Raw genomic sequence first — 24,377 nt, 5'->3', positions numbered from 1 at the left:
AAATAAACAATATTTAAAAATATATATATATATCAATACAGTTCATGCATATATTTGGACAATATGGACCACCGCTAATGTATTAATATTTCCAATTTAAACTCTATTTAAGCTAAAACATTATTTGTAAGAAAGCTGATTTTGCCCCCGTTATGCATGTAGAATCTTTTAAGTTCCCACTGATTGCATGAATGTATTTAGTTCCAGTTACACCCATTTAGGTCAGGGCCTCTAGTGGCAAAAAATCAATAGTAATGCTACAAAAATGGTTCATGTTGTAACCTACGAGGAAGTGCAAAGCGGTCGTGAGATCATGTTGCTGTTCATACAGTCACCCTTCCCTCGGGACAAACAGAGAACCGGACGGCCCCTCCCCTCTGCGAGCGAGGCGGCCACAGGAGTTGAAAACGCGCCAGCACCGACTGAGACTCTGACCACATTCAAACCCGGCCTGGAGGCTTCACAGCTGTGCTACATTCCTGAGAGCTCAGTCTGATCTGCTGGGCCAAACACAGCAGGTCTGAACACAAAAAAAACCTTCAGAAAGTTAGTGAACGCATGTAAAAAGAAGAGAAAAAAAAGTCTGCTGATCTTGACTCGTAAACAGGAAGTGCAGGCTTTACATAAAAATCCCTTCCCCTTCGTTCACTGAAGCTGTTTCTTAAGACTAAAAATAGGAAGGTTGTTGTGCTGATTTCTGAACAATGAGCACATATTCTGAATGTTGAACCTGCTGTCAATAGTTTACTTTAACAAGAGTAGACAGATAAATCCTGGACCTTGTTCTCTGGTACAATAGGTTGCTAAACCAAAAGCATGGTACACCGGCCTTCTGCGTGGCTTGTTTTTCATATACTTTCTGTAAATCTCCTCGTCCCGTGGTATTTCACAGACATCTTCCTTTTAATTCCGGTTTTCATTTGTCCCTCGATCTCTTCACCAATCTTTTTCATATCTTACCTCAGTATTTAGGCTCACAGTTTTGGTTTCATTTGCCAGATATCTGCCACCGGCCGCACAAAGGTGGTTTGTGGTGCTTGAAGCAGTAAAATCTAAATTTGCAAAACCCTCTACAGCAATATGTCTTTACCGGAAACAATATTCTTGGTACCCTACAGAACACACTGTTAACACACAACTCAAAGCACTTTGTACCAAACAAATAGTCCCTTGGAAAAAACTGTTAATGTGTTCACTGGGTTATGTAAATACATTTTAGTGTTGAGCTCCACCGTTTTATACTTCAAGCTGCACAAACTCAATTCCATTCACCTCCATTGAAAAAATACTCTGACGAGTAAGTCTTGCATTCAAGACATTAATAATAAGCAACATTTAAAGGTTGAAGTTGGAGATGATAGAAACAATTATATTTACGATTATAATAGTAATTTACTACAGACCAAGGCCATCTACTTCAGTAAAGCTTTATAAAATGTATATCTGCAAAGTAACTTTAGCTGTCAGACAAATGTAATGCAGTAAAAAGTATGTTTTCAATTAGTGGAGTAAAAGTATCATTAATTTAAAATACTCAAGTAATAAATTAGAACCTGAGAATTATTCCTACCGCTGAATTTCTTTTGTTTGTTTGTGTGTACTGGCCCTTTAAAAAGTCATCCAGTAAGTGTAGCCATGTTGGATTTGTTGATTACGCCACCTTTTGTCAGACCCAGTCACAATAATACACATGTAGCCTGAATGGAAAACAAGTACAACATTTGATTCCACTTGATAGTGTATGTTTGTGTTTCATTCCAGTTTCAGTGGAAGGTTAAGTTTCTCCTGTGCGTGTTGCTACTGTTTTTTTGTCTTTTTCCTTTTTTTAAATCCAAAAATCGGAATTTCAACACATACCGTGAAGCTGTTCTTTAAATACACAAAACAACTGTTCCGTTGTCTGTGTGCTGAAAGGAGACTAAACCGTCACAGGATGGTATTCTGGTCTCACTCTTCGTGCTACATACAGCCTGTTAGCTTGGTCTATATTAACACTGACTTGTTAGGGGCGTTTCTGAGCACGCACGCACACACGCACGCACGCACGCACGCACACACACACCGAAGCCTGCTTTAACAATGTTTTTATTTACTTTTTCTTCACTTCTCCTCGCTAATATTCAAGTACATGGATTCGCAGATCCAGGAGACACAATCAGTGGCAAATACTTTCAGAACATCATCATGTTCCTGTTTGATTACCCCCAAATGATTCCACTTAACCCCAAAAACATCTCTCCCCCCCAACCAGGCTAAGACACATGGACCTCTTGTAAACATGATGCAAATCGATCTTTGCTTTTTGATTACAAAAGGTAATCTGGTACAAAAATATCTTTTCTTTTATAGGCATGTCTCTTTTTAGGAATATTTACACTGAGTACCTCACAGTATAATCTGATTTTAAAAAGTACATACTGTAAAATAAACACAAAAGGGGGGTCTCAAGAGGGGTAAAAGGCCTTTGGTTTTCATGAAAAATACGAAAACAACGACAAAACACAAAAAAAGTCCATTCGCCGTCTGGTGCACCACACTGGTGATGACTGGACTGGTGGTTGACGCGTGTCTCGAGGACAAGACTGCGGGGACACCAAATGTCCACAGGTTGGAAAGAGTTCATTCTTCAAAAAGTTCTGAACAAAGAAAAAAAAAAAAAAAGACAGCGGCTACAATCAGGCGTCACTCCTGGGGATGGCGGACCCACACAACCTCCGCTGGGCAAAGTAGCCCAGGACTATGAGCAGCATCTCCGAGGTGCTGCTGAGGGCCACGATGAAGGGCGCCTGGGATGCGAAGTCGGCCTCCGCCCGGCGGAAGGACAGCTGCATGACAGCGAGCGCCAGCAGGCTGTTCTGGACGCCCACCTCGATGCTGACCGTCTTCCTCAGCGACGGGGCGAGGCCCGCCAGTTTGGCCAGGATGGCGCCGACCACCAGCCCCAGCAAAGGCACCGTGACCCCGACCGCCACAATTTGGGGCCTGACGTTGGCTAGAATGGACGCGCCCATCTGGTAGGCCATGAAGATACCGCCGACGATGAGCGCGAAGCTAAAGGGCCGTATGAGCGCCAGCAGGACGCGCGTGAGGGCGGGCAGGCGCAGCTTGACCAGCATGCCCAGCGAGATGGGGATGGCGATGAACAGGAGGGTGCCGAGGATCTTCACGAACGGCACGTGCAGGGCAGCGTGCACGCCCAGGAGCCGGCCGTACAGGGCCGACGATAGGGGCATGGCCGCCGCCGCCACCACCGTGGAGACCAGGGTCATGGAGATGGCCAGGGTGACATCTCCTCCGAGCAGCAGGCTGTACAGGTATCCGCCTCCCCCGCCCGGGGCCGAGCAGGTGATGACCAGGCCCAGGGAGAGCGCTTTGGGCAGCGAGGCCAGCCGGGAAACGCAGTAGGCATACAGTGGCATCACCAGGAACTGACCCAGCACCCCCAGGAGCAGCGGCACCGGGCTCCTCAGTAGGCCCCGCAGCACCTCCACCTCCACCTTGCACCCAAACGCACACTTGTTGACGAAGATGAGGGGCAGCAGGGCAAACAGCACGGGGTTCTCAGAGAAATGAGACAGGCCGCCGGACTGGACCAGCCGAGTGGCCGGGTCATCGTTACCGGGCGCCACTCTGATGGAGTAATCCGTTCTCTCTTCGATCAGAACCGGCACCGAATCCTGGTCCAGGTCCAGCAGCTGGATCTGCAGCTGAGCACGGCCTGGGAACCCGGAACGAATGCTGATAACGTAGCTCTTGGCCGTCGCTGCGTGGCCACTATCCGTCACATTGAGTATGGAAAGGACCTCCGGGTCCAGGGAGCGGACCGTCACCGTCTGCTTCCAGCTCTGGCGGCCCTTCCTGCTCGCCGCGGCGCTCCGGTACTGGCTGGCGATTACAATCACGCCGTTGGTGTTTTCAGGAAACTCGAATTCCTGTGACGACCCGTCCCCGATAGTGATATACCTGCTGCCGCTGTCGGCCGTCAGGTTAGTATCGTTGCTGCTGTCGACGGTTAGGTTTCCGGTGGCCCACGCCCGGTCCGCTCCGCCGGTAATAAGGAAGAGACAACAGAATGTAAATAGCGTCCTCATCTTATTGACGGACAGAGGGCGGAGGGGCGCCACAGAGACACGCTTCTCCCCCGCGAGCGGCCTCCTCAGACGGTTACACCGCCGCCCTGTTACACCAGGACGGTACACTTCTCATTCTAGTCTCCGGTATAAAACAACAGCGTCGGCAGCCGGCTCCACATCTCGTCTGGTTCCCATTTTCTTGCTGCCTTTATACCGGAACCTAAACATCACCCCGCCCCGTCCTGTCCAAGCTTACAGCTCTACGGCAGCAGCCCCCTCCGGCACACAGGAACACACGCTCGCACAGGTCTCTCTCGCAACTTCCCCTTTTTGTTTACTCGATGCGAAGGTATCCGTCTCGGTGAACCGAAGCCTCGCCTAGTCCTCCGTTTTTATTGTCTCCCCGGTTTGTGATAACGGAGAACATCGTAGCTCGGCTGCCGTTTGCTCGCTGTTCAGATTTAGTTCAAGCTAGCGTGAGTAAAAGTCTCACTTCCGGTCTGGAAATTCCAAAATAAATCACTTTATCTTCGAGCAACATTGGTTGGACGCAACAAAGCGTGTAATATATGTTTGTTATATGTTAATTTAATTGATTGCAAATTTCATTGGTAATTTACACCACCAAGGTCCTGGATTACAAATTATATTTTGAGCTTGTTTTTATATTGTGCTCACGTGGTGAAAACTCCTAAATAAAGAGCTGTGTTCATTCAATTTACCACAAATTAACAAAAATTTGCCGGAGTTGGTAGCCCGCTGGTTGCATTGGACTTTATGGGAATTTAGAGTCAACAGGTGTTACAGAGGGCGGTGATTGTGGAGTCGTTATTGAAGAGGGGTTTCGTAATTCTCATAATTGTATCAACTTTGTATTACATTTGTATTGAGAGAACTGAGCAAAAAAAATCCATTTACATCATTCTCTTGTATTGAATAGTATGGCATACATGGTCCTCCAGGCGACCCAAAAGCTCCAGTCTTGTGTATCAACTGGTTTGTGCTAGTCTATCATCAACTAACACAATAAGGGCCTTAAAATGGCTCCTGCTTTATCAATTCAACACAACTTGATTTATGGCAATTGTTTGCAGCCGCTCAAGCGTATGCTATTCATACGGGTTTGTAACATGTTTTTCGACTAAACATAGACTGGTGTCATAATCAATGTTTTCTTGCCTGGTATTGTTTCTCCAATTATTACTTACTAAATGACAAATCGTATACGTTTTAATTGCTTAATGAAAAACCCCACTACTTCCTGTCTCTGTCTGGGTAACCCTGGCTACCTTGACGTAAACGTTTATTAATCCAATAGGAGCGGCCCAAAAGCGTCGACTCTCCCCGTCCCTCAGCCAATGCGCAGGGGCGGTCACATGGGAGAGGGAACACCGTGATTTGTAGGGGGGGGGGGGGGGGTAAACCAGGGATTACCCATCACACACATACACACGCACTTAATTTCCTGACCAAAGTGAAATGGTGGAATCCTTAGAAATGAAAAAACATAATGAATAAGTGATAGTTAAGCAGATAATAAAGCTTGTTAAGAGTCATGAACGACACAAGGATGTATGGTATTGATAGTTCAATACTCACAAGTTACTCATTTCGAATCGATTCCTTTTAAATAATATTCATAATTAAATTATATATATATATATACATATATATATATATATATATATATATATCACATCAGGCTATAAACGAACTACACCACGGTCACATGAGCGCGAGTATGAAACACAACAAGGCTGTGAGAGCGAACTAGTCAGTGTGAGGACGTTTATTGTCTCATTTAGTCACTTGGTAGCAACCGCATTTTGTAAGAGACTTGAAAACTTAAAAATTCACGTGACATATTTTATATCATAGAACAAATCGTTAAAATCTCTTCAGCTTGTGTTAACCACAGACCTTATTTCAGACATCTAACCAAAAGCCTATTAAAAATAACATGGACTTCGAAATGAGGGAACTCGTGCAAAAAGTATTTATGTGAATATACTAATTATATTTGTGTTTGATTGCACTCTTTTGCTCTTGTAATTTGTTTTTAATGGCCGCCATGTGTCATGTGATTTGCCTTTGACTGTAATCATTTTTTTTCTTTTTCTAAAAATCAGAATCTGGCAAGAGTTTGCTAGATTTAAATATCATCCAACCTAAAAACCCAGCCGTAGTGTTGCTAACTCGTTTCCAATGAAAGTAGCTAAGTATCTGTGTTGATTTAAAGTTTGGCAGGGTCCATCCCTAGTTGACACCGCTTCCAGCTCGTCTCTCACTTTCACATTCTCTGTCTTATTGTCTTTTACAAACATTGAAACTGCAGGCCTGTTGCTCCTCCCTATTGCCCTCTTAATCCAGACTTTCCCTGTCAGTTTCAGTCCCCTGACCTTTGATCCCTGTAGCATCTTGTGACACCCATTGATTGAGCTCACGGCAGACACTCAACACAGTCACACTCACTGAGCAGTTTCCAGTTACAAAGTAGGCTGTTGCTTATTTGTCATACACAAACAGCAGACACAACCGGGGAAACCCTGCCGCTCATCTCGTGGACGAGACATTGAAGGGGAACTCCATTCCGTCAGCATAACCCTGCAGAGGATCCCTTTTTATAGCAACTGTGCTCCTGCTGGGAGTCACTCACATATTTAAAAAGCCATTTTCAATTCATAACCCTCCGGTATTCTTCCCAGGGGGTCAGTGAGGTCACTGGGTCGATATTTTCCAGTGCAAATGCCACCTGGGCTTACCCAGGATATTAACTGTGTTAATGTCAGTCCCGGTACGGTCTTGTTCACCGTCTATTGTGTTGTCATGAGTTGTACGCCCTCCTTCTGTCAATGCGGCTAAGTCGAGGCTTCCAGAAAAAAAGACAAGGCGGGGGAGTCCACACAGTGGAAACACTCAGCGCACGCCAAGGCAACCTGCTGGGACGATCGCACAGGTCCCCTTCTTTGCCATTTCACAGAGCGACAGCCAGTTGTTAGGGAGGCCGCCAGGCCATTATGTACTGCTCCCCTCCCAGGGCTGTCTAATTATTTACCCACCGAATGATAATTTACCTCATGACTTATTTCACGAACAGAGCAGGAGAGAAAAAAGTGAAGAGAAATGCAAAAAGCCTCTCAGTTACATTCCACCCCGCTCATCTTGACACTTTTCCCAGTAATGGCCTTGGTGAGAAATTACAGGATTCTGTTTACCCGGAGAACACAGCTTCCTGTATTTGCCTTTTGTGTGCGAACACACTGCATCTGTGTAAATATTCATGAGCCAAACTCGGGGCAGTGGTTTTGATTGGCCTTGCGTCGTGTTGCAAATGAGTTGAGAGCAGCCGTGATGACTAATCCGAAAGAGCCCTGTCCTGAAATGCCAATTTAGCACCGGCCCATGCAAGGTTATCCACACAGGCTAGATGGCCTGGCAATATGTCACAAACAGGACCAAAGCCAGGATTTTATAAATACTGAGGACAGGAGGCCAAAGTCTCCCAGTGAATCTGCTGAAGGCGTGTCTGAACAAAACTCATTTTAGAGGGGGTGAGAGGAACATATGAATGCAAACATGTTGCTTCACATTGAATTTAAACCCACTGTAAGCATTTTTGAATTGCCAACTCATTTTAACTGTTTACTTTCTGTAAGTGTTGCCCATGGATGGATAACTGAACAGGCCCAGAGTGTCAGGGGGCTCCCCTGCCCTTCACCTACAAAATGTCATTCAAAGAGACATTAACCAACCAGGAAGAGAATCAAAAGGACCACAAAGAAATACAAAACAACTACTAAGAGACACAAAATGACCACTAAGAGACACAAAAACACAGAAGTGTGGAACAAAAATAAAGAGACACACAACAAGAAGAACAAAAAGAGGCTAGACAACTATGGTGGAGAGGTGCTGGAGCATTTTTCATGGCTGTGCTCAGGGGGCAGATTATGAAACAATGGGCCATTATAAAGCCTTCTTCTCATGCCACACATTGATTTTGATGATGAAGTACTAAATACTTTAATATACTTTAATCTCCATTTTAATATTCTAAATCCAAGAGTTAATATGGCAGCGGCGGCGCATGTACATGCTGCGGCTGGTAGCTCACATGAATTTCTCTGCATTTTTGTCTTTATTTTATTTTTTCCGTGTTTATCACTAATGGCATATGAAGGAATACATTCATCAACATCTGAAAAGGAAGCATGTGGATTAAGTGCAGCTGCCCTTAAAATGATCACCGCTCCACGGCCAACCAACCAGCCAGACCTGCTGGTCCAAACGATACCGATCTGCCCCAGGGAGGAGAGCCAAGATAGAAGCTAAGCTAACCCAGCTAGGACCCGAGGCTACTCCACTTTCCAGCATGCTGCTGGCTGGCCAATGTTCTGTTGCAGAAAAATAAGATGAATGAAAGCAGCGGGAGGTCGGTGACTGTTGAGCCCACATCTTCACAGAGACCTGGATCCATCGTGGTCCAGGATCAAGCTGAACTTGACAGGTGAACAACAGCACAGAAAGCAGGACTCTCAGGACCAGAGGAGGACGACTCTGTGTTCACATCATGATGCTTGGTGCTCAAACACAGTCAAAGTTGATGGACAATGTTTCCATGATGTTGACTTTCTAATGTGAAGATGTGGGCCCTATTGCCCAGAGAATTGTTGTTGGTGCTGCTGTTTACATTCCTCCTGATGCAAATTAAAAAATTCACTACAGTAATGTAAAACTGTTTCTGTTTGTTTTGTGTTTGTTGTTAGAAATGGGCTGTTGAAGTAAAGCTGGGGCTGACGGGAGCTTGGCAGGTATTTGGTCATAAATAAGTAAGTGTTGGGAATATTGACCAGAGGTGATCAGTTCCTTCTGACGGGGCCTGAATGCGTGTAGCTCTGTCCTACCAGACCATCCAACCAGACAACCTTTATTGTAATAAAGTTAACCCAACTTAAAGCATGTGACATCATATAAGCCCAACTCGGATTTTAAGATGTCCATATAGTAAAAATGTAATTCAATTTTGCAGCAGAATTTTCATCAAGGATTCTGACCTACAGCAGACCGGGAGGTGTGACATGAGGAAGTTGGACTTCATGAGCTTTGTCTTTAAGCTTTTGTTGCTATCTACTGTTGCTTGATATCTGACCTGACACACACTGCTGTAAATGCACAGCTGCCTGCTCAACACCTGTACCACAGAAGTCAAATGAAAGACTGCGTCAGAGGACGAGATTTTATTTTTCACAAGATATATATATAAAAAAGAAAAGAAAAAGTGATGCAAAGTCTGCTGAACTTTTAAAATAAACCCTCCCTGTGTCGTAGGCTGAGGTCTTGGCCTTGGAACTGCATGCTCCGTCACTGACGTTGACATTTAACGCTCAAAGAGGGAAGCATCCAAAGCAGGGAAATCACTTCAACAGGAACATCTCAATACAGAGCTATGATCTCAAAGAAACAAGATGGTGGCTTACAAGGCAAAGTAGGAGGAGCAATCGATTCTTGTCAAACTCTTTTTTTTTTATCCAGCATGTACATCCCTGCTATTAATTCAAAAGTGTTTGGGACTGATATAGGAGAGGATGATTACTGTATTTTTTTTAGACAGAAGCTTCTAGTCAGTGTCGAAGTGAAGTTGGCCAAGACCAAAACATTGGAACGGAAGAATCATTTTTTTCTGACCGACGTCTGTTGAGTTTGGGAGAGCTGCTGTTCTCTTTCTAAACTACTGTCCTTTAGGCACTGGCGGAGGGGGGGGCACCTATAAGCACCTGCATCCAATATAAGGCATTCAAAGCAAAAACAACAAAAAGTCTGAATACAGTTATGAGAACAACAAAGATGAATAAAAAGAAAGTAGAACACACAAATCATTCGTTAACCAGAGGTTTGAAGATTTTCCTTTGTCGTATACATCATAATGAAGCGGTTGTTGAAAAAGGAGGGAGACTTTGTTTGTTAGTGTTACCAAGCTGTCTATTTTGAACTTTTAAAACACCAAAGTGCAAAAGCTGATATTTCATTCCTGTTAAATGTACACGTCTCCCTTCTCACCAACAGAATCGCCCATTTAAACCATCAGAGGCCAGAAATGTGGATATGATCGCTATAACTGCTTTTCAAAGCTTCTTCTTTTTCATCATCATAAGCTATACAGTTTGTAAAATGTGTTGTCTGGTTTTTTTGTACATGGTCTGATTTGAGAAGTGGTGAGTGTAGCCACAGGAGGAGGAGGAAGTGGAGAAAGAGGGAGAAAAAAGGGCAAGTGAAGGGTCAAATGAAATCTAATGGGGAATTCCAGGGGGAGATGGAAACAGGAATAGATGCCTTCTCAGGTGGTATTTCTAGCCGTTGTGTGTGGGAGTGTATTTATAGAGTGAGGGGGTGGTAATCGATAGGCTCATTAAGTCCTCCTGATAGGAACAGTTCGACAGAAACGTTCACGCACAGCTCCCGTCGGCGTCTTTATACTCGGCTGCTTCCACGCGGCCGTGAGCGCCGCCGTCGCCTCTTCCTGGAGGAGCCTTCAGTTCCGCAAAGCGGCCAACCTGGAACCGTGGTAGAAAAAAACATGGGAGAGATGAATTGTTTGGAGCTACAGTGAAATGAGATACAAGCTATAAATAAATAAATAATAATAATAAATTAATGTAAAAAAGTGACATTTCCCTAACCTTCAGCGTCATGAACTATGACCGAGATACATGGGGCACGAACATAGCACCATTATATTCACCTAAAGATGCTACAAGGACGGCATCACACTGCTCATCTCTATTTTCCCTCCAGATGTCATTAAATCAAATGAAAATCTATCTCAAAAACTAAATGACATCATGTATACTTGGATCTGAATAAAGCTCTAGTTGGTTGCCAACCAGGAAGTTAGCTTCGCGCTGGTTCCCTCCACAAAAAGATAATGGGATTGTCTTTTTTCCATTTCTTTTTGGATTGTTGTAGAAAATAAACTCGTTAATGGTTCTTATTTTGTTCAAGCAGATAATCTTCACAAATGAACGCCACTTTAGGATTTCTGAAGCTTGAATACAATCGTCAGCAGTGAAAAGCTAATGTTAGACTATAAAGGAACTACATCACGGTCACATGACCTCACGTCACCACACCACTAAGATGACATTTAGTCGTCTCATTTAGACACTTTTTTAAGACACTAAAAGCTTCTAAATTCAACACTTATTTTATCTCGTAGACCAAAACGTTTAAAGTCTCTTCAGCTTGTGTTAAACACAGACAGTATTTCAAGGCATCCAACCAAAAACACGTAAAAAAAATGATAACAGGGAAAAACCACAACCCCACTTCAAAACCCCCGATCAACTCTGCCTTCAAAGCTTCAAGCTGTCCGCCTGCTTCAGCATGAAGCGAGGACAGCTGCCAGAAGCCTGTCAATAAGGAGATAACAACAACGCAGCCTAATGAGCATCTGACAGGTTGGCATGTGAAAGCTGGTAGCTGTGTCGTGTCCTAATTATGTTTCCTGGAAATAACTTGTGATTATACGGAAAGACCACCACAACAGCAGACCACAAAGAACTTCACTGACATCAACATCAGTGTAATTGTTTTGAGCAGCTCTTCTTGGGTAGTCAAAAATAAAACTAACAACTATTATTTTCTTTATCAATCAATCAATCTGTTGACCATTTATGATTCATCACTTAGTATAGAAAATGGTCAACACAATATCCCAGAGCCCACAGTGACATCTTCCTCAACCATAACATATTACATTTACAATAAAACAGTAAAAAGAACGAAGGGATGTTTGACTTGATCATCGACTTTCCCAACTAACCCATGAATCTATAGTTTCAATGACAGTCAAAAAGTACAATCTTTGAAAACCATTAGGACGAGTAGGCTGAAGCTTTACACGGAGGTCAAGTGTGTGTGATGAGGTGTGTTTTTGAGTTCATGCCAATTGGCAAAAAGAGGGTGTGGCAGTGGGAGTGGCCTGTAGCAAAAAGGCACAGAACTTCTAAATGGGTTCCCGTACACGACCAAACTCATGGACCGTTTGTCGTAGACTCTGGTGGTCGGAGGCATCATCAGCAGAGGCTTCCTCTTTCAGGCTTGTTCAACTAACTGTTTGGATAATCCAACTAAAGAATCGGTCATGGTCTTATATTATATTTATGATTCTACCTGGACCCTGGTCTTGCCTGCGGCCATGGCGCTGCTGACACCCACTGCTACTATCATTATTATTAGTATCACCATGAAACTTCACCAGTTTATTGCTTACATTAAGACTATTACTTTTTGTATTCCAAGTTTTTTTAAATGTTATGTTTGAACATGCTAATATTGCATTATCTAATGGTAACTTGTGGTGAATTTAGGAGAAAACTACAGACGCAAAAATAAACAGCTAAATGTGTATTTCAAGAAGACGTGTTATGGAAGCGCCATAGCCCATTTTGACTGTACATGAGAAACCGCTGTCTAACCTCAGTTCATTTGACTAGTTTCTCCATCTGAGTTGAACATATTGTTTCTTGCAACAGTGTTCTGAGTGTGGGGGTGGTAGCTTGCTGTGTAATCTAATCTTTCCTGATCTCATGCTCTATTCTAACTGCCAGTTCATGTGATTCTTCTTAGACCGGCACCAGAGAGTTAAAAGTGTTGACCAGGAGAAGATTCAGTGTCTTGCTTTAAAAGGCACACTATGCAGGAATTTGACACTTAATGTTTGTAAACACAACAATCAAAGTTGGCCCCTCCCCCTGACTCAACGACACCAGAAGCGCAAGCCCCTGTACCGCGGGCAGCAGCACACACGGCAGCGAAAGCCGACCCCAGATCTACTCGCGTTGTGGAAGGAGCTTTTGTCCACGTGGCGTTATGAGTAGCTATAACTGCGTTTTTTCGGCGCTGTGCTGCCCATATTTGTTGCTTCCACTTGGATAAGATGTGGACGTATTCGTCTTGACGTCAAACATTGGTTTGTGGACTGCCATTTTGAAGCCTTGAGTTTGGCATTTTGGCTATTAACATCTTGGATTTTGGCCATGTCCATCTTGTTTTTTTGCAACCAGTGAACAGAAGTGACCATATTTGGACTGCGGAGGAGTGACGTTGAGACACCATATACGGCTTTGGCAGCAACCTGTCAATCCCAAGGAGCCCCGCCCTAAAGCATACTCTGGTTTATGGTCTGTCTGACTCTAAATGGACCATCATTTACTAAATGAACATCATGCTGTATTGAAGAAGACTTGAAACTAGAGATTGAGACCATAAACTCATGTTTACAATGTTTACTGAGGTAATAAATCAAGAGAGAAGTAGAGTCATTTTCTCATAGACTTCTATACAACCAGAGGAGTCGCCCCCTGGTGGACATTAGAGAGAATGCAAGTTTAAGGCACTTCAGCACTGGCTTCACTTGCATCCTGGCCACAACGAATGTTTTTTTTCATTATGGATTAATGTTTTTTTCAAAATTAATCAAACCGATCAATCAACCAACAACCAAAATCATTGGCCACTAACTTAATAGTTGACAACTAACCGATTACTTGTTGCAGCTCTATCCTGAACGCAACAAAATAGTAAGAAAGCCCTGCCACACATTTGAAGTGGGTCATAAGGGATGATTGAGAGGGATTACCTTTGTCTATACATTGTTTTCTAGGAAAGTCCTGCATTGTATATCTTTAAGGACAAATGAGCCGGCAACACAGATGTTGCCTCTAACGTTGTCCTGTACCGAGCACAGGCGCCAGTCCTTACCGTCGAGACAGCAGGTCCTCCCTCTCCTGGCTCCGCGAGCTCTCCGCTCCCACCGAGGTGGCTCCGGCGGGCAGCTGGCTGAGCTGGTCCATCACCTCCAGGCCGCTCTCCTCTGCTATCTGGTGGATCAAGTCGTCCACCTGCTCCTGGGGCGTGGTCAGTGTCATCGCGGAGCTCATGGAATCCTCCATCACCTGGTGTAGGGTGGGACAGGGATGGATGGAGTTGGGAGTAGGAGAAAAGAAAACTCAAGGGAGTGCAGGAATGGGTTTTTCTAAAAGCATTCAAATACATGTACAAGACCAAATGCACATCATCTGCAGCCACTCACTGAGGTGTGGACGTCGAGGTTCTGGACTTGAGTTTCAAACTTGTCCATGACCGCAGAGACCTTCTGGAGATCCATGGAGCCCAGAGCTTTGTCCAGAGATTTGGTCACCTGGGCCATGTTTTTGGTCACCTGAGGGGAAAAAGAAGAAAAAGCCTTTACGACGCGTTTGTGTCATTCTGGAAAGACAGAAAATGACGTGGTAATATGAAAATAGCTTTATAATCCTGCATCGGTAGAGCGGAACGAACGCAGCAACTTACCCCCTTCATAGTGACGGCGGTCTGGACTTTGGAGGCCACCGCGTCCACTCGAGACGCCATTCGCAGCCAATTGAGGGATTCATTTTTCTTCCGGATGGCGTTCTCCGCATACACTCTGGCACATTCCACGTTTTTCTGCTGCAAAGCCTGGCGATGAGACAAAGAATCTGTCAACTTTGAAAAACTGTGGTCGCAATTCAGCTGGTATACCTCATTTAGTAAAATCCTCATTGTGTAAACATGTTGATGCACAGCATCACAGTTGTGTGATCTTTAGTGTCAACATTGTAAAGAAGCTTTTTATAAATGGCATCAACAAAGGCTGCACCTGAAGAGGGTTTTCATTATGGAGGTATGTTAGGATTCATTCTGACTTTTACCAAGTCTCTTGTATGTCACAGGATGATGACAAACACTCATTAAATATTACCAGATCCCACAGTGACGTCTTCAAATGATTTATCTAAACTGCTAAAAGTATTCCACTTAGAAACTTGTTTGGTCCTGCTCACAACTAAACACGACACTATATACCTGTGGATGGTTGGGAGGGTGAAACCGGGCTTTAATTCATTTTCTTAATTGGGATAATCGTGAATTTACTCACATGAAAAACCTGTTCCAGCTCGCTATCACGTAGAAGAAAAAAATAGATCCTGATTTTTTTTAAATACAGGAATTATCATGTAAGACAGAGCAGACTAACACAACGTTGGGATTTTTCAAAAATATATTTCTCCTTTAAATTAAAATTTCAAATGTATATTTCTCTATAAGGGGGACCTTATGATTTATGATGATCCTATTTAAGATAAGTTGTTTTTCACCAAGAAAGGATGTACGTCCTGTTTCTTCAAATTCCGGTATGTTTAAGTGTCATTTCTTTTGCATATTTTGATCATTACAGGGATAATATAGTGAATCGCAATTTTTGTGGCCAATCCTGACATGAGATTTTTTCATATCGTCCCATGTCTAGTTAGAACATAAACAATTAATGTTATAGGGACAGAGTCAACTACATATTCATACACAGTATATATATTCTTTATTTTTTTATAGTTTTCTTGCACAAGTAAAGAAAAGCTGCTTTGGAATCTATTTGTATTTTATTCACTTGCAGTTGGTATATACCGTATGCCATGTGAAATTATAGACCGTGTATAAGAAGTTAAAGTGATGCCACCTTCGCCGTCTTCGGCATTGGCTTCACCTTTGAGACCCGGTGGCTGCCGTCTGGTCTGCAGACATTGACTTGTGTCCTTGTGTTCTACTCTCCTGCACAAGTTGTGGGCAAACATTGGGTGTGTTGGTGGAGGTGTGCAATATTAATGCGAGTGACTGATGATGTACTGTAGTGGACCAAAAGGAGACATGCTACAGAACCAGGTAACACAAAAGTAAAGATATCAAATAGAGAAAAGCAGGCAAGTCTTTGTATTTGTGAAGCTGTTATCATTGTGGGTTTAGTATGTGTACCATATGCATATTTAAAACAGTTTATCAACCAAAACCAAGCATCTAAAAAACTCACTGATCAGGTTTTCGCTCTCCGTGTTGTAGCTTGTGCTGCCTGATAACAGGGCGTTTTTCATAATGGTTCTACTGTGAGGATTGACACTTGAAAAGTGGATCGCTAATAAAGTTAGTAAAATCATAATACTTTCAAAAATAATAAAAACCAACAACAGCAGCTTCACATGCATGTGAGGGTGTTCGACGGGACATGAGAAGTGGAGTGAAGAAATATCTGACGTGCATTAAAACAGGGACAGCGATGCCTACTGACTGAAATATTTACCGTTTAAACAATTAGCCGTTCATGACAATAATAACAACAGTGACGCATCAGTTTCACAAAACAAGGAGGCCACTCTACGCCAATGCTAGAGTTGTACTGCCCTCTGCTGACTGATGAGTGGAACTCCCTGCTGTCGTTTGACCAGAAGAAGAAATAATCTACTGATCAAACAACAAAAAAGATTTCTAATCATGGAGCTCCATGGCAGGAAAAAGTTATCAGACAAGGTGAAAACACAACTAAATATATCAATAAATATTATCGTTAGTTTCAAAGTATTCAAAATATAGTAAAAAAGAACTTTTTGCCTTTCAGATGAAGACAGAAAAAGTTGATGGGAGAGAGATAGGAGTGTGACATGCAACAGAGGGCTTCCATAGACGGCATCAAACATTGTAGGACTCTGTGATCACAGCATTCGTACGACACGCATGTCAACCCTTCAGCCCAACGATGCCCCGGTGGCCTTAAGCTCAGACCAGTCGGCTCACCTTCTTGACCTTGGCTTGCTCCTTCCCAGACTCCTTCTCTGCCTTCTTGGACAGTCTCTCGAGCTGCTTGGAGGTGAACTGTGAACCCCAGAGAAAGAAGTACAGGAAATGAGTAAATAATAGCAAGTTGTAACAAGTTTGATATGGATTAAACCTTCTCACAGATACATACCTTTAGCTGGAAGAGTGTGTCTGTGGGGACAGTGAGAGAGTTATGCGCTGTATATAATGTTGACTGTCACAAAGGATTGTCTTATACGTAGCAATATGCTAACTCTTACATTACTAAAACATTAGCTTTTCAATCTCTGAGATTGATGGTAACAGTTTTCTTTGCTTTAAGAACCGATGTGAGGGTCCCGCGACAGAGGATGTCGTACGTGTACAGATTATACAAAATAAATAGAATTTAAGGTGGGCACATTTTCACTTGAAAAAATACAACAATTATGACAACAAATATTGTCCAAAATCTGCTAGATTTACACAGCCTAAAACCCTCAAAATTGTTGTACAATAAATCATTAAGGGGGAAATCCCGTCACAAAATACAAACAGTACAGGAAAAAGTCATATAAAGTTATCCAATAATGGGAAAACGATAAAACATTATTCACTGCAAATATGTTATTTTTATATTGTTACAACAAATACAACAATGTATATTAAATACAATCTTCTCACCAGGATTCAATAAGCTACTGTATATTTCAGTTTTAAGTCTTACTGATTTTATACAAACCTAAAGAAGTGTCTAGGAGTGTCTACGTTTGTCGAAGCTACACTAATCAAATTTGAAAAGGAGTGTGACATTCCTAATGCTACAGTCATTTGTTAGGAAATGATTCACTGATAGTCATCGTTAAGATAAGATGTTAAATCAAACCAAAGGCCAAATAATAGTCAGGTTGGCAACTACAGTTAGACAATGATACAAATAACCTTCTAATCATAACAGGTCTGACAGCTAACCTAGCTAACCAGCCACCCAAGCTAACAAGCTAATGTTAGCTATCTGTCATTAGATTGGTGGTATAGCTAAACACAGAGACAACGCCTATCAAAATGGACCGTTCAGCGGTTTAAACACCACATACCCTCCATGGCGAGACGAATACGATTCCAGGGGATCACAGGAAAAATATTTTCCGGCTTCCCAACAGTCTCCTTTTGGTTTGTTTTGATAAGGCGGTGGATCCGACTTCCTGGTCCTAGAGTAGTCACGTGATTTGAATTTCTCTCGTCTTCGTTCTTCTTCTTCTCCTTGATGTTTTTTGGCAGTTGGCAAGCAACGAAGTGGTGCATTACCGCCATCAAGTAGCGTGGAGTGTGGAAAAAACCTTTCCTGAATAGCTCTTCACAATTCTTGAACCTGAGTTGATCTTCAAATGAAAAAGTCCTAGCATGATCCACCTACAGATGAGACATACCTGAGACGCTGATGATCAATAGACATTTCACCCCTAATATATTGATCTTAATTAATAATTCCTCCGTCTACATCAGGTCATAGTCCTCTATATTAAAAACAGTAGAGACTTTCCCTATTAACTTATGCTTGTCTGATTCATAGACTGTATATAAGAAGGTCTTATTCCATATTATAAACATGACGCTTCTTATAGCCTCTTTCCTCATTTGTTAGGCCAACATCCCGCTTCAAATGCAATACCTCCACCTATTGTCAAATATTGCTTAAACTGAATACCTTTCAACACTAGCAAACAGCCTCCATACATTCAAAAAAAAATTATCAGCAAATATTGCTATCTTTAAATATATATTCACAAAAGTATATTGTTTTGTCTATGTTTGAAAGTTCATAATACTGATATGAATTATGTCTCGTACTAGCTGTATTAATATAATGCTGTTTATAGCCCGCCATGGTCTCCAGGTTACAGGCAGCTTAGTGACAAACCGCCTTTTTTTATTCAGTGCATGTGCTGGCCGGGACCCTGACACTAAGCTGTGATTTTTTGTGTTTGCCATAGCCAGCTGTCAGGTATGTCTCTGTTTGTCAAGCTGTCTCGTGGAGGAGAAAAGGTGGAGAAGATGTCCTGTAGACAAGAGGAGCTGCTGATGAAGAAGAAAGAATTCCAGAAGAAAAAGATTGACCAGGAGCCTCTGCTTGTCAAGAAAAACTGCATAGATATTTTAAAATGTGTTGTTGACATTGGCTTTGTATGATTCTTTAATAAACATTAAAGCATAACTTAAAATTAGCCTACACTGAAAAAAATAAGTGACATTTACTTGAAAAAAGCTAGGTAACAATTCCTGAGTAATTTGTACTCAGGAATTCTCAAGTTAAGTTTACTTACTAGTAAGAATTGTTTTTTATCCAAATTATTCAAGTAACTTTACTTGAATATTTCTTCCTAATATTTCTACATAAAATATACTTAGCCTTTGATAGTAATCTTTACTCAGGCCACATTTGCATCCAATTACAAAACCCCAGTAAAAATCAATTAGGTGTTTCAAGTATATTTAACTAGCTTTTCTTTACTTTTTCTATTGAGAAATATTAATTAATATTTACACAATATATAATTTATCTACTACTACTCGGTAGCGTTAGCTAACATCAGTATTAGCCGACAATGTAGCATTAGCTATTAAGCTAATACATAAGCCAACCCAGACCATTATAGGCTAACGTAAGTTTATTAGCACTTAGTAAATTAGTAAATTAGTAAATTAGCATGTATTCATCACAGCTATGATGCATCACAGCTATGATGCATATGATTACCATTCAGTGAAACGTTAGCTTACATAACAAATGCAAGACATCATCAGAGGAAAAGCATAGATGTGAGTAGCCCTTGATAATATGGTGAAGTTACATTTTCTGAAAACAAATAAATTGTGAAACTGTTCATGGACAAAACAACTTTTGACTAATAAAATGAAATATCTGACAAACAGTCATCATAGATTTCGGTGGTCAAAGGTCAGGGTCACCTTAGAAAACACTTTCTTGGGCATAATTAAAGAATGTATTGTCACAACCCGGCTCATAGGCTATGACAAATACGGCAAAGACAACAGGCGGTTAACGTAAAGTGTTTATTTAACTAAATAAAGAAATAGTCAACTTCATGAAGTGTGTCAGTCAGTAACATCAGTAATGTCAGCGTGGATGCGTGTGTGATGAAGTGTGAGTGTTGTCAGCGAATACAAAGGAAACCACTATAACCGGCAGCACCGGGCTGGGATCACTCCACGTACGCCGGAGAGAAGACCTGCCCCGAGCAAAGCTAGAGCAGGGCTTTATGCCATCCCTGTTCCTGGACCAGGTGCTCTGCATTAGGTAATCTGCGCTCTAGGGACAAAGGGACAAAAGCATAATTGCAGTGATTAGAGACAGGGGCCGTCACAGTATATGCTTATTTGACCATCTACCATGTCTTTTGTTTTTTCTTCCCGCCAAAGACAAGAATGAGGAAGACGAGTTCGAAGATGATTTTGAGTACCTGCGGCATTGGGCGAACGACCCCTCACAGACATGCTATCGCCCACAACACACGGAATAAATGAGCAGAAATGAAACGTTATTGTTCTCGAGTGTTTCACGTTTCTACGAACATTTGTCTTCTCCACATCAAAGTGTCAGCGAAAGCATTTACATTTTTTTGTTTTAGTAATAAACTGTTCATTACGCACAACAAAAACTACAGGATTTCTATTGCAGTAAAGTATTAAGAGCTCTGTGATGCAGTATTATTATACCATTCAAGCCAAATGAGTTCAGGTGTATCCTGTATTTGACAAAATAAAGTGTAACTTGTAAATGCAAGTTAAGTGTTCGAGAAACTGGACACATTTGGTCATTTTATAACCACACATTAGAATATATAAGGAAATTAAGCACATGGGTAAAATTATAATTATATAAGAATACTCATACATTTTGACCTGGCCAATTGTATTATATTTAGTCATATGTAACAACTGTATGTTTAAAAAGAATGTTTTATGCATCTAGATTATGTAAACAATTATGAAAGTATATCATATATGAATTTGTACCAATCAGCTCAAGGTTTAATCCTGTAGCAGGTCTTGGATACTCTGCCAATTGCAGTTGTAAAATGTCCAAAAACACTAAAAATAATGAATTATCAACAAAGATGATGATAGTTTTTTTATGCAATACTGATATAATGATCAGTATTGAACATGTGTAATCAAATTGGGATTTATTGTCACATTACATTCATACATACGCATAGTGAAAATCTTAGATGCCGAGCTCCAGAACAAATCTAACAAATGCATAAATAGAATAAAAATGCATCTAACAAATAGATACATTAAATATAAAAATAGACACAATAAACAAAAGAGACAGCAAAACAATTAATTAAACAAATAGATCTGAACATTAAGTAACTCCTGTTAGAGGGATCTTTATTGTTATTTAAAGTTAGCGAGGACCACGCTGTTAAATACCCATAATGCATCTACAACGTGACATACCACACCTGTTCAAATCATTCAAATTTGAAATATCAGCAAGAAGATAAGTTGTTATTGTAAAGAAATGTAGAAGTACTCAATAAAGGCCTCTGGTAAATATACACAGCCCTGATGCAAATACATGTAAAGAAATGCATGAAAGGTGCAATATACAGGATTCAGAGCATTAATATAGCAGCAGACTGCTAGTAGCTAAATACAGATATTGTGGAGTAATGTCTACCTGAGCAGACCATGAAGTGTGTGTTGTAATCTGAGTTTCTCCTTGCTTTTGAAACGGTAAAACAAAGTAGAAATATTATAATTCAGTTTAAATCTTTTTGCATACATTTTTCTATTTTAGTCCAGAGGTCATCAAATGTGAATACAGTATTATACAGTATTTCTTTTCACAATAAAACAAGAGTTTACTTCTCCTCATTTGCCTTTAATTAAACTGCAGTGTCTCTCTGCACCCACTGCTGTGAGCAACCGCACAGGATTAACGCCGTCACCCCGACCGAGCCGGTGACGGAGAATTGGGAGGGAGGGACTAAAAAAGCAGTGGCCTCAGATAGCACATACTTAAATGCACACTCTAGAATGTGCCGTAGTGTAGACTGGGCACAATGTGAGCGCAGTGCATGTGGACATGTGAGGACTGTAAAAACAGCCGACTGAAGCCCGAATGGGGGCTGGAGCAAGCCAGAAGGAATATTCAGGTATGGGGGCAAAGTGACACAGGAACTCAAATGGCCTCAGTAGAATCGGTATTGCTGCTTTATGAATATGTTCAATTGTTCACAGTATTCTGTTTGTGTTTATCTTAAAGGGGCAGTTCGCCCCATAAAACTAACATACATATTTTTCCGCTTACTTGTACTGCTTTTTATTTGGTTTTGATATGAGTTTCCTAAAGTGTCTTTTGAGATGCAGATCACCACTTGTCTTTATTTTTGTAGAATGAATGCTATACAGTTTTAGCAACAACCATGCCAACATACTTTACTATGCCTCTGCTCCCTTATCTACCACGGTGCTATTTGTAAAATTCCAGAGCAGTTGAATATATCAAGATGCTTAATTATTGTTGTTGTTAACAACAATAAATGCAAATATTGTGTAGCCACAGCGCTAACGCTCTTAAGAAATTAGCACAATCCAATTTAAAAGGTGCCAATGCTCTTCATACCAAAGAGAAACTGACCACACACACCTGAGCACACACACACACTGCTGGACTGGAAATCCTCCATCAACAGCAGGTTTACCTCACCTGACCCGCAGGTCTTGTCCCAGACCAATGGCAGTCTTGTATCACTGTGAGGACTGAATCCACATGTAGGCTGGAGAACATATAAGTGTAGGTCATGAGTTTATTGGGTTAATTCATCCTCCCTAGAACAAGACAAATCTGTTTTAGTGGGTAATTACTATAGTAATATAATAATTGGCAACTGTGGCTCAGTGGTAGCAGCGTAGTCCTTCAATCCTCGGCTCTGCTAGTTCATGTCGATGTCCACTTAACACACTTAACCCCAAATTGCTCCCTACGGTGTGTAAATGTTGTATGAATGTTAGAGTCCTGATGGTACCTTGCATGGTAGCCCCTGCTATCAGTATGAATGGGTGAATGATGACATGTAGTGTTAAAACGCTTTGAGGCTTTGGGTGGTCAGAAGACTAGAAAAGCACAATACAAGTACAGTCCATGTAATATATGTGGTGTTAGTCAGCTTGTGTCTTCCACCTCTGATACCCCTCTCAGTTGCAGAGAGCCCCTGCCCGTCACAGTCCAACGTCGAGTCCGATTCAGCGGACCCCTCTCCGCGCCCACCGGCCATCATCGTCACAGCTCCGTCGCGAGAGGACATCCATGCCTCACCGTCCACCGTGACCATAGCTGATTTCACCAAAGAGCGGCAGCCGTCCTCCACACCCTTTGTTGTGGGCAAGAACCTCATGGACAGATAGTAACTTGAGATGTCGTGACACAGAAGGTGAAAATGGGAATCAAAAAGGTTTTTGGTTGGAGAAAGCAGCAACAACTCTGAAAACCGTGGTGGTCCAAGTATTCAGATCCTTTAGTACAGGGGTCTTCAACGTTTTTCAGGCCAAGGACCCCCAAACTGATAGAGAGATGGAGCAGGGACCCCCAAATATATATATTGTATAAAATTGTGTTTTATATTAAACTGGGCCTAGTGCCATGTATAAACATACCTTGTTATTGTGCATTCAATACTAAGCTATTCAAATAATACACAGGTTCATATATTCATGTTTATATTTTAAACATGTGCAGGTACAGTACATACAATACTGAACTATTAAAATAATTGAAAGATTCATGTTTAGAAAAAAAAGAAATCTAATAATTTTTTTTTTGAATTGTCTAATCAACCAACAATTTCGCAGATCCCCTGCAGTACCTCCGCGGACCCCCTGTTGAAGACCTCTGCTTTAGTAGGAGTAGAAATGCTTTTCCCCTCTTCCTTTTTTAAATGGACATGATTAAAAGTCCAGCAGAATTAGCAGTAAATTCATTGTCATATTAATGTGCTGTGACAAGAGTGTTTGGATGAAGCATTAAGTTGCTAGCTAGCTTGCTAATTCCACCATGCTTTCATGCTACAATTATAACACATTAAGAAGCACCATGTGAACTGCTGGGCTTGGTCTATGTTACTTTAAGATTTAGCCAGATTTTTTGTTTTTAAATGATTGTTCTTGATAAACATTAATAGCATGCTGATTTGTTATGATTAGATAAGTGCTGTGAAGGGTCTAATATGGTGAAAAAAATAACTTTACAGTATAAACACTTAAAAAACAAGGCTGAGATATGTGTATGCTTGCAAGCGATTAGCATTAGCCCAAACTATGTGTATGCTAGCGATTAGCATTAGCTGATTCAGATCAGCCAATAGCACAAATTAAATTTTTTTAGCTCGTTTTTAACCAGTCTCTATGCATATATATACACGCTATGTAGAATTTAAATACTTTGCACAAAAATTTCACAAAAATGTTAACCTACTTTACTTATAATTTTTTGCATTACAGAAGGACTCATGATGGACTTCACAAATACCACCCACTGGTCGACATACGGACCATGGCGGTTCAAACTCCGGGAAAGCTCTTAGTTGTCCTATCGGTGGCCCAAACCAAAACATAATGGCGGCGCCCTTG

At 41.6% G+C, this 24,377-nt stretch overlaps 2 protein-coding genes across 2 annotated transcripts; both read right to left on the bottom strand.

The window, feature by feature from the left end:
- Positions 1-2,078: 2,078 nt before the first annotated feature.
- On the bottom strand, positions 2,079-4,519 carry slc10a3 (solute carrier family 10 member 3). Its single transcript, XM_079163603.1, has one exon. The coding sequence runs from the start codon at positions 4,089-4,091 to the stop codon at positions 2,676-2,678; it is 1,416 nt and encodes a 471-aa protein (XP_079019729.1). The 5' UTR covers positions 4,092-4,519; the 3' UTR covers positions 2,079-2,675.
- A 4,776-nt stretch (positions 4,520-9,295) lies between these two features.
- On the bottom strand, positions 9,296-17,928 carry chmp1a (charged multivesicular body protein 1A). The gene is made up of 7 exons (XM_079163349.1): positions 17,813-17,928; positions 16,888-16,907; positions 16,716-16,793; positions 14,424-14,570; positions 14,164-14,292; positions 13,833-14,026; positions 9,296-10,624 (listed from the first exon to the last, which is right to left on the bottom strand). The coding sequence occupies exons 1-7, from the start codon at positions 17,817-17,819 to the stop codon at positions 10,603-10,605; spliced, it is 597 nt and encodes a 198-aa protein (XP_079019475.1). The 5' UTR covers positions 17,820-17,928; the 3' UTR covers positions 9,296-10,602.
- Positions 17,929-24,377: the final 6,449 nt, after the last annotated feature.

The sequence above is a fragment of the Pholis gunnellus genome (genome assembly GCF_910591455.1).
Source record: "Pholis gunnellus genome assembly, chromosome: 7".
NCBI lineage: Eukaryota > Metazoa > Chordata > Actinopteri > Perciformes > Pholidae > Pholis > Pholis gunnellus.
This window is presented reverse-complemented; position numbering and strand designations above follow the sequence as displayed.

Excerpts from the sequence above, each read along its gene's own strand:
- slc10a3 (XM_079163603.1), bottom strand. The coding sequence starts at position 4,091 with ATGAGGACGCTATTTACATTCTGTTGTCTCTTCCTTATTACCGGCGGA.
- chmp1a (XM_079163349.1), bottom strand. Across the intron at positions 14,293-14,423 it reads CCGCCGTCACTATGAAGGGG|GTGACCAAAAACATGGCCCA; the intron begins GTAAGTTGCTGC and ends TTTTCCCCTCAG. Across the intron at positions 10,625-13,832 it reads GAGGACCTGCTGTCTCGACG|GTTGGCCGCTTTGCGGAACT; the intron begins GTAAGGACTGGC and ends CCACGGTTCCAG.